Source organism: Falco naumanni, chromosome 4 (genome assembly GCF_017639655.2).
Source record: "Falco naumanni isolate bFalNau1 chromosome 4, bFalNau1.pat, whole genome shotgun sequence".
Lineage (NCBI taxonomy): Eukaryota > Metazoa > Chordata > Aves > Falconiformes > Falconidae > Falco > Falco naumanni.
The window spans coordinates 21,591,487-21,606,268 of record NC_054057.1 but is presented as its reverse complement, the minus strand read 5'-3'; the positions used below and the strand labels follow the sequence as shown (position 1 = coordinate 21,606,268).

At 48.5% G+C, this 14,782-nt stretch overlaps 1 protein-coding gene across 14 annotated transcripts in view; it reads left to right on the top strand.

The window, feature by feature from the left end:
- The first annotated feature begins 248 nt into the window (after positions 1 to 248).
- The window catches only part of AMPH (amphiphysin), a 120,882-nt gene continuing 106,348 nt past the window's right edge, over positions 249 to 14,782 (top strand). For 7 of the 14 annotated variants that reach the window (XM_040592786.1, XM_040592791.1, XM_040592789.1 and 4 more), the window contains exon 1: positions 249 to 430. In XM_040592786.1, the coding sequence (XP_040448720.1) occupies positions 362 to 430 (69 nt within the window). In that variant the 5' untranslated portion in view covers positions 249 to 361. The remainder of the gene's footprint in view (positions 431 to 14,782) is intronic. The other 7 variants (XM_040592797.1, XM_040592799.1, XM_040592798.1 and 4 more) reach the window with 1 other exon arrangement.

The following is a 14,782-nucleotide window of genomic DNA, read 5'->3' as shown; positions in this document are numbered from 1 at the left end:
GAGCTCGTGCCGGCAGCGGGCACGGCCATCAGCTGCCGCAGCGCTGACGGTTGCTGGAAATTGTCACCCCCGTTATCTCTCTTGAGATTTTTTTTGTCTAGCGGAATTACCTCACCTGCAGGAGACGGGCCTGCTCGCCCACGGGAGCCCAGCAGCCGCCTCCCCTGCGGGCCGGGGGCGGGAGGCGCGCGGCTCACCTGAGGCGACGGCGGCGGCCCCGCCCCTCCCCGCTGTGTCTTTAAGGCCCTCCTCCTCCTCCTCGCCCTCCTCCCTGCCTGCCTCGCCGCTGCCGCTCGCTGCCGCCGGGCTCTGCTTCGCCCGCCTTCCCCCGCCCTCACCCTCCCCATCCCCGCCGCCAGCCATGGCCGACATGAAGACCGGCATCTTCGCCAAAAACGTCCAGAAACGCCTCAACCGCGCCCAGGAGAAGGTGCGCTGCTGGATGAGGGGGGTGGGGTGGGTGTCAGCAGGGAGGGGCGGCCTCTCCTCAGCGGGCGGGAGGAGGAAGGGGGCGGCCGCGGCGCCCGGGGTCCGGCGGGGGAGGCGGCCCCGCTCGCCCTCAGCGCCGGCCGCTGCGGCTCTCCCGCTCCCTGCCCGCGGGGGCGCCGAGCCGCAGCCGAGGGGTGCCGCTGAGGGGTGGGAGGTGGCGGTCGGGGCGTTATTATATAACTGTCCCATTTAACCGCGGCGCCCCCCCCGCGCCGCCCGGCCGTGCCGGTGCCCACCCCGCGCCCCGCCGGCCGGTCGCTCCCCCGCCGGGCCGGGCCGCGCGGTGCGGGCGGTGCCGGTGCGCACCCGCCGCAGCCCCCGCGCGCCGCCGCCCCCCTCCTCGCCCTGCGCGGGGCTGCCCGCGGGGGAGGGGGCGGGCGAGGGGTGCGCGGCGGCCGGGGGGATACGGGGTTCGCCTCGCCTCACCGCCTGCCGCCAGCCCTCCTAAGAGGATTGCTTTTCCTTTAATATCCGCGCCGGCTCATCCCCAGCTGAACCGATCCTCCGTGCTGCGCTGGCCCGGCAGCCGGGCCCGCCGGCCGCGGCGGTGTGTGTGACGGGAGCCCCCCGGTGTGACAGAAACCCGCGGGCAGCGCTGGCGGGGGCCCACGCCTGCCTTAGCAGCGGCTTCGGCTCGGGGAATGTCATGGGGGTGATCACAATGCTGTGCGGCTGCGGGTGGTTATTGCTTAAAAAACTCCTGCGCTACCGGAGCCTGGAAATGAGCAACCAGCAAAGTCGGGGAGAATTGGTGCGAGTTTCTGATCAAGGACGAGGACCTCGTTGGTCGTTGTTTGTTTTGTTGCTCTTCACTAATAAAAGCTGACGGGTATAAATCTTACATACAAGTAACTCTTGTTCAGCTGTTTGGTGTCTCGGAACAGGACCATAGACAGAGACGCTAAACCGTGAAGAAAAGCATTTGTGTATGACTCTATATAGCATCCGTATCAGCTGTTAGTATGGTTTGTTTTAAAGCTGTTCTCAGCATGAATTCGGGAGGCACAGTTGTCAGCAAGCATTGCAAATCATCTTTTGAGGACTGATGAAACCTTTTTTTACCCCTCTAGCATGTATCCTGTGTTGTTACATCCAGTATGTAATAGGGCTCTGGAGAACTAAGGGATTATTTTAAGACTGTTTTTTCTCATACTTTACTGCCTATAAAACTCCCCTTCCACAAAATGCCACACGTTAAATTCTGTGGAGCTCCAAGGGAAAAAAAGTTCCAACAATTAACATGTAGAAAAGTCTCATATGTAATCATATCATAATTTAATAATCTAGTAGTTGAGGCTGTTGCAGGCAAGTGATGGATTTTCCTTTTCAAATACTCGTATCTAGCTCATGAGGCCATATAGCACTAGACTTGTCAATGCAAAAGTCATGATGCTTTCCACTGCTGCAGGTTGGACTGCAACTGTTTTCCAGTAAAACACGTAATACAGTCTTTAATAGTTTGAAGGGATCTGATGATGCTATGGTGTGAGCTGTGTGTGGGTCAGTAGTTAGAGTAGAAGCTTAAAAATACTATTTGTTTCCTTGTATCTTTGTTAGTGTTGTTAAGAATAACTGTCTGGTAAGGCACTGGTGGAAGTCTTGCATCACAGGTAGTGCTTCCAGACATGTGTCTGCTCAAACATGGGAGGTGTTGTTTCTGGTATGCCCACACATTTCAGTAAAGGACACTTTAACTACCTGGTGTCCTGGACTGCTCATGCACCAGCCCCAGGGTAGCTTCCTTGAGCCTGATGCGTGCCTTGGGCCCAAACTGGGTATGCTGGTGGACTCTGACAGCAGGGCTGCTCTTACCTTTGCTTTGGTGATCAGTCCCACTAACAAGGGGAAAACGTGTCTGATCTACATGTATTGCACCTGGGGGCATCTAGCAATTTTGGCCTTGTTATGGCATCTGTGGTGGTTGTTTCTCATGTCGATGGCCTAAACATTGGTTATTTATGGGGAAAGAAAGCTGTTAGTGGCCTGATAAGAGTAAGTCACAGTACCATGTAGCTCTGTATTTTTGCTTCCCCACTCATGGCATGCATGTGTGTAGTTACTGCATGAACTGTGCACATCTGTTCTCTTGTGCTTCAACTTCTAGTTAGCTTTTAGTTCCTTTATGGTTTTACAACATTAAATCCTTCATTATTTTTGCTGAAAATTTACATTAAAACCCATTAAATAAAAGGCCCCCAAATAGGAATGATACAGAACTACTTGAGTTTTGTTTGCTTTGGGTACTTGACAACAAGTAAATTGCATCAGGAGTTAAAAATCCATGATTTATCTGATTTCTGATGGTGTGAATAGGGTGTAATTGTGACAGGTGTGTAATATCACAGTGGCTTAAAGAAATCTTGAATACATTCTGAGTTCTTTCATCTTGTTGCTTATGTTGGATTTGAGCAACTTGAGTCAATTGAGTTTATAACATATTTATACATAGTTTTCTACTATTTGTTATTGATGCAACGTATGTATTAAAAATATGGAGTGGCTGTAAAATATAAACCTTCATATATGGAAACTGTTTTTCTAAGGTTGCTATAATTATCTTCAGTTACTTGCAATCTAGGAGAAATTTTGGTTGTGGTGTAGGTCGTGCATGTGCCCATATACATGTGTGTCTAATCAATTTCTTATATGACAAAAGCAAAAAAACTGATGTGAAAACATGTTATATTGGGCGAGTCTGTCTTGCATTAGAAATGTTAAATCTGAGAGTTACATAGAATATGTACTTGATGCTATTTTCCTAGTTTAAACAAAAGCAATCATCCATGATAGAGCAGACTTCATAACCTCAATAATATTTCCTACAGGATCCCAGAAATATTTAGTCTACACTGTGGAAATGGGTGAGGTACATGTACCAATGGTTTAGTATGGCAAATGACATAAAAAAAATGGTATAAGGCTAAAGAAAGTAAGTAATTGCGCACTTAATCATGAACTGAAGTGCTAAGGAGAGGAAGGAGGCAATTGCCCAAAATGTGCTGGACCAGGCTAGTAATCAAAATGAAATGTGATTTAAAACAACTAGAAATAATAACAATTGGTCACTCGATTTTTCACATCGTCCAGAAGATGGTACTCTTAGTGGTAGCTCATGTGCCCTGGCACCCTGACTTTGAATCCATGAGTGTCTCATTTACTAAACTGAAGTGGTTTTCACTGCATTTCTTCAATGACTTTTCCCCCTATATTCAGGAAGCATGGACGTGCTGAGCTTGCAGCATGTGCTGGAAGCTGCCAACAATCAGCTGAAGAATCCGGATTAAAGTTTTAAAAGCATCAGAGCAACTTAGGAGCCTACATCCCAGTCATAAAAGCAAATTAAACACTGATGTGTTCAAATACCTGTTTATAATGAAACCTGTATGTATTGGTAACCAAGGCTGGCAGAGTCAGTTCTGGGGACAAGATTATTTGGATAAAAAACTTGAGTTTGTATCCTAGGTTCCTCTGAATTGAAGCTGCTAACCTGATTTATAACACTAGTTATCTCCCTGTCCTCTCTTTTGTAACTCAACACCTCTACATGAATGAATAGCATAGTTCAGCTGGACGGGACCTACAATGAGTGTCTACTCCCACTGCCTGACCGTTTCAGTGCAGACCAAAAGTTAAACCATGGTATTAAGGGCACTGTCCACATGCCTCAAACGCTGACAGGTGTGGGGCATCACCTGTCTCCCCAGGAAGCCCGTTCCAGAGTTTGACCACCCTCTCACTAAAGAAATGTTTCCTGGTGTCAAGTCCAAACCTCCCCTGACAGGCGCAGCTTTAAGCTGTTCCCATGCATCCTGGCACGAGGTACTGGGGGAAGATCTTGGTACCTTGCTCCTCAGGCAGCTGTAGAGAGCAGCGAAGTTGCCCTTCTCTAACCTAGACAAAACTTGTGTCCTCAGAGGCCATGCCTTCCAGCCCCTTCACCAGCTAGGGTGCCCTCCCTGGGATGCAGACAAGGACCTTCACAGCCTTTATGAATGGCGGGGCCCAGAACCGCACACAGCACCCAAGGTGAGGCTGCACCAGCGCTAAAGACAGCGGGATAACCACGTCTTGTGACCGGCTGGCTATGCTGTGTTTGATGCACCCCAGGGTGGGGGTTTGCCCCCTTGGCTGCCACGGCACACTGCTGTAGCACATCTAGCACATATGTAGCTCTAGTCACTGCAGTTCTTTGAGCCCTGCCCTTCAGCCACTTCTTCACCCAGCGTGTTGTGTACCTGCCCATCCCACAGGTGGACAAATGTCCATAACTATGCTGTTGGGGACAGTGTGAGAAGCTTTACTAAAATCCAGAAAAACTACATCTACCACCTTCCCTTCATCCACTAGGCAGGCGGCCTTATTGCGGAAGGATATCAAATTAATGGAACATACTTTCCCTTTGTGAACCTGTGTTGACTGTGCCATTTTGATTGCATTGCTCTTTCTATGCCTTTCAAAAGCACCCAGTGTGATCCTCTCCACAATTTTTCCAGCAACTGCACAGTTCAGCTAATACATCTCTAGTTTCCTGGGTCTTCCCTCATGCTGCTGTTGTAAACTGGAATACTGTTGACTAGTTTCCAGTAAGGGTGGACTTCCTCAGACTCCCAAGACCACTTGTCGGTGACTGAGGGGGGGTTCTGCTGTAACATCTGCTGGCTCCTTCAGTGCTCTGGGATGAACCCTATCAGGCCCCACAGAGTTCTGAACATTCTAACCGATGCAACTGGTCTCTCACAATGTCCACAAATGGAAAGTCACTGTTCCTGCAGACCTGGTCCTCTGACTCAGGGGACCAGGCAGCCCAGGAGAGCTTTGTGGGCATTGGCTCTGGTCCAGAGAGGCAAGGCCTCATAGAGGTCACCTCCGGAATGCAGGATTGGTCCTTGCCAGAGCCTGAGAGAGGAGGAACAGCCTGGGGTTTGTCCTCGGGAGCCGAGTGGCAGAGGAAGTGCCAGGGAAGCCTAGCAGCTGTGCCCCATGCATGGCCACCGAGGGCAGGGACAGCCCCCCGGGCCTCCTGGGCACAGGGGCTGCCTCGGGGCCAGCACCCCAGAGCCCTTCCTCCCAAGGGTGCTGGGCAGGGGCAGGGCTATGCCTAGGGGGATGTGTCACCCCCATGTCACAGTGCTGTCACCTGGCAACGCACAGTCACAGTGCCCCGGGGGAGTATAAAAGGGGCATCGTTCAGTGTCGCCCTGCCAGAGCTGGCCTGGCACCGGCCTGAAGGCACCCGAGAGGGAGCCCTCGAGGGAATCATGGAATTCCCTGGGGGCTGAGGGAGGGAGCCTGGAGCCTGGACGAGGCTGCTGGAGCTTCTCCGCTGCAAGGGCAGCTCCCGGCAGGGCCACGGCCAAAGCCCATCTGATGGGTGGAGATGTTGTTTCAGCCTTCGGGGAACAGACACCAGCCCCTCAGGAGAGGAGAAGAACCACCCACCCCTGGGGGTGCCCGAGGCTGTCGGGCCTTCTCAGCTGGACAGCGGTGGCAACACCACGGGAACGCCTTCTTGAGGAGCGCCGCAGGGCTCGCCGTCCTCATCCCCGTGGAGCCAGGGGCAGCAGCCGTAAGAAACAAGATGCAGCGGTATTGCCAGGGGTCCCGGAGCTTTGGAGCACCCACTGGTGTCCCATCAGGTGCCAGCAGGAGTCTTGCCCCCTAAGTAGATCGGGCCGGGGGCATTTGGTCACTCTTGGAAGCCCCTGCGATTGCTCCAGGTCAGAGGGAGAGGCTCGGCATCTCCCGGGAGGCGTGCCCAGCCCGTGGGACGAGGAAGCAGGTCCCGCTCACATGCTCAGGGAACAGCCGATCGCCAGCGCTGCCTGGGGTCAGGAAGGAATTTTCCCCCGGGGCACATTGGCACTGGCCCCCGGGGGTTTTTCGCCTTCCTCTGCAGCACTGAGCGCGACCACTTGTCAGGGCTCCTCGGGTCCCTCGGGCCAGGTCACCGCCTGCTGCTCGTGCACCGCGAAGGTGGCCTCTCGTGCCCCGCAGCTGGGGGGAGGAAGGCTTTTTTTCCCCCGCGGTGGGCTACCAAGCATCCCACCCCGGGGGGTTTTTTGCCTTTCTCTGCAGCACCGCGCAGGGCCCCCGGCCAGGGCTCCTTTGGGCCATTCTGGCTGGGTGCCCGCTGCTCGTGCTCCACAAAGGTGGCCTCGTGCCCCGCATCCGGGGGGGAGGAAGCTTTCGAGGCTCCCGGGGAGGGGGGCCCAGTGTGGTCCCCCCAGGAGCTGCTTCTTGTCCTCTGTCGCACCGAGCACAGCCCCTTGTCAGGGCTCCTCCGAGCCCTTTCGGCCAGGTTCTCGCCTGCTGCGCTTGCACCTCCGAGGCACCCCCGTGCCCTGGCGCTCTGGCTCTCTTGCCCATCACAAGCCTTGGCAGGAGCCAGCTCTGCTCTGCCCTCGGCTCCATTTCCCCAGGGCTTCTCGCTTGTGCAGAACAGCCTCTGCCTGGCAGGGCTCCAGGCTCGCTGCCCCATCAGGAGCTGCCCCTTGTCAGCTCTCCCTGCCTGCAAGGCAAGCGCAGGGCAGGCACGAGGGCGCTTCCCGTGCATCCCTGGCCGAGAAGCACAGCGGCGGAGCACGTTTCCAAAGACAAAAAGTGTGCTTGTCATCACTATGTGCCATACTTGGAAAATATCCCACGGTACCACATGCCTCCTCCATCATAGTCTTTCATGTGTGGTCAGTCCTGATCCTCATCCTTCACGTTCTCACTCTTGGCACCCCCAGGACCCTGGCAGAAGTAGACCTGCCCTGCTCACAGGCTCTCCTTTAGACGGTGCTGTTTGATCGCTTTGGATATGGAGTATTTGGCCCGATGGACCTCCTGTCTCATGGAGTACTGTTCTTCTGAGGGTCTTTTCTTTTAGCATGTTTATCCATAGGAAACAGATCAGGCATTTCTGGAAATGAGTACAAGGAGGAAAAAACAATCCATGGGGACATAAACAGGTGCTGCTCACGTCCCAAGGATTTGCAGCCGTTCAGTTGAGGAGCATGTCCTGTATCAGCCCAAAGGCTTGATCTTTGAGCCAAGGAAGGGGCTGAAAAAATTAAAAAGAAGCATAACACCCTGTCTGGAACATTTCACGTTGCTCACAGCTCATCCCTAGATGACATTGATCATAAAATCTTAACTGCAAGTGCCTTGAGCCTCGCTAGTGTCACATGTCGAGCGATTTGCTATCCTGTGGAAAGCCAGCCCAACTGGGTGAAAACAGAAGACTTTCAGAACCTGCACTTGACACTTGCTTCTGGCAAATTTGTACAGATGGTCCAGTTCTCTTGAGATGATCCAGAGATATTTCCCCCAGTGGGAGGTACAGGCCTGCTTCCCACACAACGTAACAGAGGCAATGCCTAGGCTGGGGCATGGTGATGAGTATTCAGTGTTTTCTGCTAGTGCAGGGCAGAAATATCATCACAATTTTCCTTGGCTTATGCTCGTTCAGAAAGGAGGAGGTGGGAGGAAGAATAGCATAGCACAGCATAGTTCAACTGGAAGGGCCCTGCAATGATGATCTAGTCCAACCGCCTGCCCACGGTCAGGGCTGACCAACAGCTACAGCATGGTATTAAGGGCACTGTCCACATGCCCCTTAAACGCTGACAGGCGTGGGGCATCGACCACCACTCTGGGAAGGCTGTTCCAGGGTGTGATCACGCACTCGGAATAAACACAGCTGATGCTTTCCCAACAGTGCTGAAACTCAGGTCCGGGAAGGCCTGTTCCTGGCTGTTTCTGGAGTAGCTCTTGAAAATCTTACTAATGTGCTTTTTGACGCTGAGCTTCTACTCAGTAGTATATTTGCTTTCATCCAAAATTTAAACCAGTAAACACTCCAGTCTGAGAACTTTGGAGACTTTAACTAGTGTTTGAAGTGTTGTGGAGGAGGAGATTCCGTAAAGGAAAAAGATAACACGCACGTGTCGAAGGGAATTTGATGATTCTGTTTGCATAGTGTCTTCTGTAGGTGATGACATCAGCTCTGAGTTGGGAGATGGGTATCTGCACACAAGAATATAATGGTGAAAGGCATGCTACATGTATTATATCTTTGCCGACCTGCCTGCAGTGTGATGATATGGCTTTAGCAACCTCAGGTTCATAAAAGCAAATTACTGCCTAATGATTTAAAACATTGGCCCCATAGATGATGTAAAATCTAGGACACTGAAGTCATTACAGTATTATGAAAGACCTCAACATTTAGGGTCTTGCTGGCACAAGCACGCGCAACTATGGCAACTTCATCTCTGAAGATCTAATTGTCAGTCTTTGAGTTTACAGATGAAGACCAAGTAGAAGTTGCTAGTTTTTCATGTGGATGGTATGGTCTAAACTGCTCAGCTCGGATTCTTTTCGCTTTAGGTTCCAGTATAATAAAAACTTGATTTTCCCTTTTTTAATTTTTTTTTTCAAGAGAAATTCTAGAAAAGAGGGGGTGCAAGTGGTCATTTGGCACATTCTTCTAAACCAAAGCAGAATCAGCTGTACTTAAAATTATTCATTAGGAGTGATTTTCTTGCCAGCTTTTTTACGTAATAGTAGAAATTTTGCATCTTCTCTAAAATGATCTATGACATTGTTTAGGCACATCCAGTCAGAAAGTTCTCTTCTCATTGATTAGAAATGTCCTTTTTTGCAGTTTGAGCCCTTTGTTCCCTGTTGTAGATGCAGAGGATTGTTCTGTGTTCATTCTTCTTGCCTCAACATTGGCAAGTGGTTTTCCTCTCCTCTCAGCATTCCCTATGATCTAACTGGAGTTATCATATGACCCTTCCAACCAGGCCAGATAGTAGCTATTACTAAAATATTGATTGCTTTCAATTGTTTCAGTTTCTAGTGTGCAGGTTAAAAGGTAGAGGTAGATTTTGCTTGTTTGGGTGCCAAGGGTGGAAGAAAGGGGAGAGAACCCCCCCAGGGCTCCTTCCTGTTACATTCCCATGGGATGTTGCCCCTGCTATGTGAGGGAAGGTAATCAGTTTCTCCTGTTCCAGTTTTCTCCCCATATGCAATGTCAACCACGATCCTGTGAGTTGCTATGTAATACACCCTTCCTCATTGTGACTTAGTTTTCATCAAGTCAAGAAAGTGCTGTTTCTTCGGTGTTGTGGGGATCCATATCTCCATGTTTGCTGATCAAAACATTATTAATATCAGGGTAACCACCTCCTCTTCTGTGCTTGCTTGACAATTTCATCTTTTCACTGGCATTCTTTCCCATTTCCGTTTTTGCTCTTGAGCAAGCATCCATTCCTCTACCATTTTTTCTATGCTTCACTTAGAACTTATCTTTACTTTTTTTTAAAAACTGCTAATTTGATGGGCTTGAGTCTGGGCTCTGTTCTTCACTACATCTTGCTCCTCTAGCAGATGTTCTTGTGTTGTCTAAGACCCAATGTTTCTGACCCAAGGTCTTCCCTGTGCTGTCAGTGAGGCTGTCATCAGTGGTCCACAGCTGCTCCACAGCACAGTGCCACCTTCCAGCTGTGGCACTATTAAGAGTGTGACCTTATATGCACATAATGGGGAGATGTTGGGGTGATGATAACTTGTGTAGTTGGAAAATACAGGAATTCCTGGTCTAGATTCATCACCAACATCTGTCTCCTAGAGTAGGATGAACATCTACTGGCCCCTGGTCCAGCCAGCTGCTTTAGATGGTGAGGGTGAGAGTACAGGGAATGAGGGCAGGAAAGGAGAATATGCTTTGCCTTTCATCTCAGTAGCCCAGGTTTTCTGCGCTGGTTAGGAGGAACTGTGAAGAAGACTGCTCATTGTCTGTTGTAGCAGGATATTTCATTGGGGATAAATGGCAGCAAGTTTGAGGTAAGGGTGAGCACAGAGGGAAGAGCAGCATGCCTGTGATTGCCTGCAGCACCTAAGCATGGCTGGCCAGGCTGTGGGGAGCCCCTCTTACTGGCTTGCCAGGTAATAAAAGCACTTGTGGGATGGCAGGCTGCTGAGTTAGGGGAAAAAATGAAAATAAGAAGTGAAAGATGCCTTTTAATGCTTATTTGAAGTTGCCTACATGAAGAGGACCATAGTGCTCTGAGCTTGCCTGAGATGGCAGTGGGATTTTTTCACCTGTCTAAAATATGCACAGTGGGATTCACCCCCACCAAGATCTCTGATCAGGCAGCAGTCAGTGCCTGCTATGCCAGTCCTCCCACTCACCTTGGGGACTGTGGAATGGGGAGAGAAGAGGTAGCAGATGGCTCTGCTGCTTCAACACAGAGAGCATTTTCGCTAGGGAACTGTTGTTTCGTTTCGTTCGTTGGGTTCTGCTGCAAACTCAGCTGTTTGGACCCTCCAATCCAAAGTGTTTTAAGTGCTGGGTCGGTCTTCACTAAATGTTCTCTGCAGCGTCAGTGCTGTGCATTACTGGCACTTTGCTGTTCTCAAATACAAGATAATTTGTTCCTGACCTCATGAGTACCTAGTTAGTCAATAGTTGCCAGAATCACAAACCAATGTCCAACTTGGAAAAGCAGTTGCGTTGTTTGGTCGTGTTGAGTCTCTGCTAATTGGAGTTTATTAATCTAAGAGAGTGAAGTAAAACATAGGCCTGCAGTAAAGACACATGCAACACATTTCTTAAGTGTCCATTTGTGCTATGAGAAAGCTACTGCAGGAAATAGCCTGTTAGTCTTCCTGGCTGTCTACGTTTCTTTCTGTTTTCTCAGTAATTACTCTACATTATCTGTAGGACAGGAGCACCTGTGAGAGACTGTAGAAACGGGAACTGGTGTGGACAAGCACTTAGTTGGTACAATTCTGTTTAGATATTTTCTAAGAAGGTTGTTGGGGCAATAGGAAAGGAGTTCAGCAGCTTTTTTATGGGTGAGGGCATAGAGGAATCAGGGGCTGGACCACTCAACACTTCAACTCTCTGCTCTTTGACTCACAGTGTTCTGCTACTTCTTCTCAGTTGTTTCTGTTGTTCTGCTTTCTTTTTCTAACCACCTCTTCTCTGACAAAAGCTCCTGCTTACTCCCAGATAAGATCCTCTCCTTTGTTCTCCCTGTCTCTGCAGCAGATTAATTCTTTTGATGCTCCCTTGAAGTCTCGGTTTGGAGTCACTTTCACCTCACTTTTTTGTACCCACAAGACTGCTAAATCTGTGCTTTGTAGCGATACAGAGGCTGGTGCTACAGTCCATGAACTGCAATCAGTCCTCTTTATCTATGATACAAAAGAGGAGAGGAAGGCCTGCCAAAGTCTTGGGCTGTCACTAAAACAACCATTTGAAAAATAATTTCCAGTCTAGATCAGCAAACAAACCCCTATTATTTTTTTCCAGAAAAATTTCAAAAAATGCCATCTTTATAGTGTGTACACATGTGCCTGCATGTGCTTACAAGAAACCGTTGATCCTACTTTTCCCAGGTTTCTGTTAGAAAAACACTATAAGAAGAGACTGTCATCTTATTAACAAAATAGGGATTTGAGATGACAAAAATTGCCTAAAGAACACACAGAATCTGAATTTCCTTTCTAGACTGTGATCATCAGTAATCATTTGCTTCTGTCCTTACAGAAGTATAAGGGGTTAGTGGTATGTAGTTGAGGGAGGTGACGGTCTGCAGTGCCATGGGAACACGACTGTTTCCACTGATGGTTCATGCTTTATGTCTCAGCAGAGCCCAGTTAAGTGACCCACAAGCGTGAGGGTTAATACGTATTAAGTACAAAGTAGAAGCAGATGAAACACTGCGTACAGAGAAGCTTGTTTGAATAAAGGTGATCCATTTTCTGTGGAGAATAATCAGTCTGAGATACGAGAAATGACGATTTTTCACATAAAATGCATATATTAGGTTTAGATTTAGGAGCCTCATCACCCTCACAGTAATCCTTAGATAGATTTTTGTTCTATAGTTTGCTTGTCTTGGCTTTAGTTGGTTTGCTAGTTTCTTTAACGCTGCTGTGCTATGCTCATTAGGTTGAGATTCAGGAGGTTGTTTAAAGACTTATTTGTGTGCAGGGCAGAGGAATAAATGAAAATGTGATACTGTTATTAAAACTGTACAGATCTGTGTGTGGACGCTGTTGCTTATGTTTAAACTAGTCTTCCAGTTGTTCAAATCGCCATTATCACCTAAATCCTTGTTGGTTTATGCGGGTGTTATCTTTTTACACTAGTGTTGCCGCTATATGCAGTTTGGGTGAGCTTTGTAAATACACAAGGCCCACTGTAGAAATGGATCTAATGTGAACATGAAAGATTTTTTTTTTTCAAAATAAAATTGTCAGTAATTTTAAGTATAGGACAGGTTTTAGTACTATAAAAATCGTAAGGAATGGTTAATGAGGCTAATCAAAGAGAGAATGTAATTGATTGCATCATGTTTCTCAGATCTGTACTAACGGCATTCTTATCACAGGGGAAACAGAAGTGCTATGATCAAAGGCAGAACAAAGGAAAAGAAAAATTTGTGGGTGTACTTGGGCCTGAAGAGAGGGGAGAGTGTAGTTCAGTCCAGAGGCAGGTTGGTTTGGGCAGCTGTCCCCACAGCTGACCTTGCTCAGGGAAGAAATGCGTAGGGAGAAAAATGCACGGTAGTAACGGAGGGGACCCCAGGCAGGCAGGGAATGGCTGGTTGCTGCAGCCACAGCGTGGGCACTGCGGGGCTACGTTCAGGAAGTGGTAAAGGAGCAGATTCATTAGATGTGAAGCGGCAAGTGGAAAACAACCACAACAGAATGAGGTTAATCTCCAGGTGAGAAGATGGCTGGCTGACATCCAAAAGCAAGCCAGACATTTGGAGATGAGGTATGAATATGAAATATGGAGTGTGGATTTCAAGAAATGGGGAAATATAACAGTGCAGGGAAATGTCTCTGATTTTAAAAAATAGTACAGGCCTCTTTCTATGTTCTCAAATAGTGTCTGGATTAAATAGTAAAAAATTAATATATTCCTTTTGATGTGACAGTCTTGCAAACTGCCAAAACGAAACTTTCTTGATAGCACATCTCTAAACATTGCCTACTTAATTTTCAGCAAAAATGTGCAGGCAGCGTTAGTATTGGGACAGTCATATCTTCCTTCATGTTTGTTCATCTGTTCTATTCCTTCTTTGTCCCTCTTATCCTGTCGTCCTTTCCTTGCTGCTTTCTCTTTCCCTTCCTCTCTTCTTGTACATCTAACCAAACAAGCTATCGCGGACTTAACCACCAAAGCCATTTAGAAAATTATTTGACTTCTGTTGCACCATCTGGTTACTTGATAGGTGAGCACAGCTGCACACTTCAGAGATTACTGTGCGTTTAAAAATCAGTACTGAGCCTCCAAACGTTGCAGGCTTTCGAAGAGTACTGAATGTTCATTTTGTGGTTTTTGCCTCCTGTTGTGCATGAGAGGAGGGACAGGTGGTGCTGCTGGAACGGGGCTATTCCCTCGGGGTCTGCAGGGCTGACCAAGGTCCTCCCCATGTGGTGGGAAGCTGGGAATAAAGTGACAGCACCCCACATAGGCAGTGCTGAGTACCTGGGGAAATGCTGAAAGACAGGAAAGGAGAAAGGGAGAGCAAAGTTGCCTGGTAATTAAGAAAGCAGTGCTTAAGTGCAAATGTGCAGGTTGAATGAATCTGCAGTGGGCTGCATTAATAAGCTTTGTTTTTATTGGGACCTGCAGCTGAGTCCACAGGAACTTCATCAACCAGTCACCTTAGGATTTAGCCCAGCAGTGCTGTCACTCCAGATTCAGTGAAGTCAAGGTGCTATGTGTACCCCAGGGCTTTTGAGCTTACTTCTGCCCTCTTCTCTTGTACTAAAAAGCCCCTCCTATGAAATCTGTAATTTCAGGGTCTGAAAAGCATGTTTCAGAGAACACAAACCTTGCTGATGTTTTGCAGAGCTGAAGAGGGTTTTATTCTTTACACCACCCTGGCATCATGTTTTCCTGTAGCACCAGTCCAAGAACATATTTGTCACAAGCATAGTGCCAGGATTGGGTTTGGGGTTTTTTTGTGCAAAGTTTTGTATTGGGGTAAAAATAAATGGTAATTCAGATGTTGGCTGAGAATCTAGGTTGATTTGACAGCCAAACTGAGAAGCAAATCAGGAAGGAATTTAAGCAACTGTTAGCTGACAAACACACCTGCCATTTGAATGGCATCTTAACTCCTTAACAAGTTGTATCTTCAGGAGTCATGACATAGCAACGTAGCAGGGCAGGGAGGAAAAAGCTCTGTCAAATATGGACTGACAAGTATTTTGGATCAAGAACACACGTTTGCAGACTGCAGGATGAATTGAATGCAAGTTTGAGTATGGTGTGTTT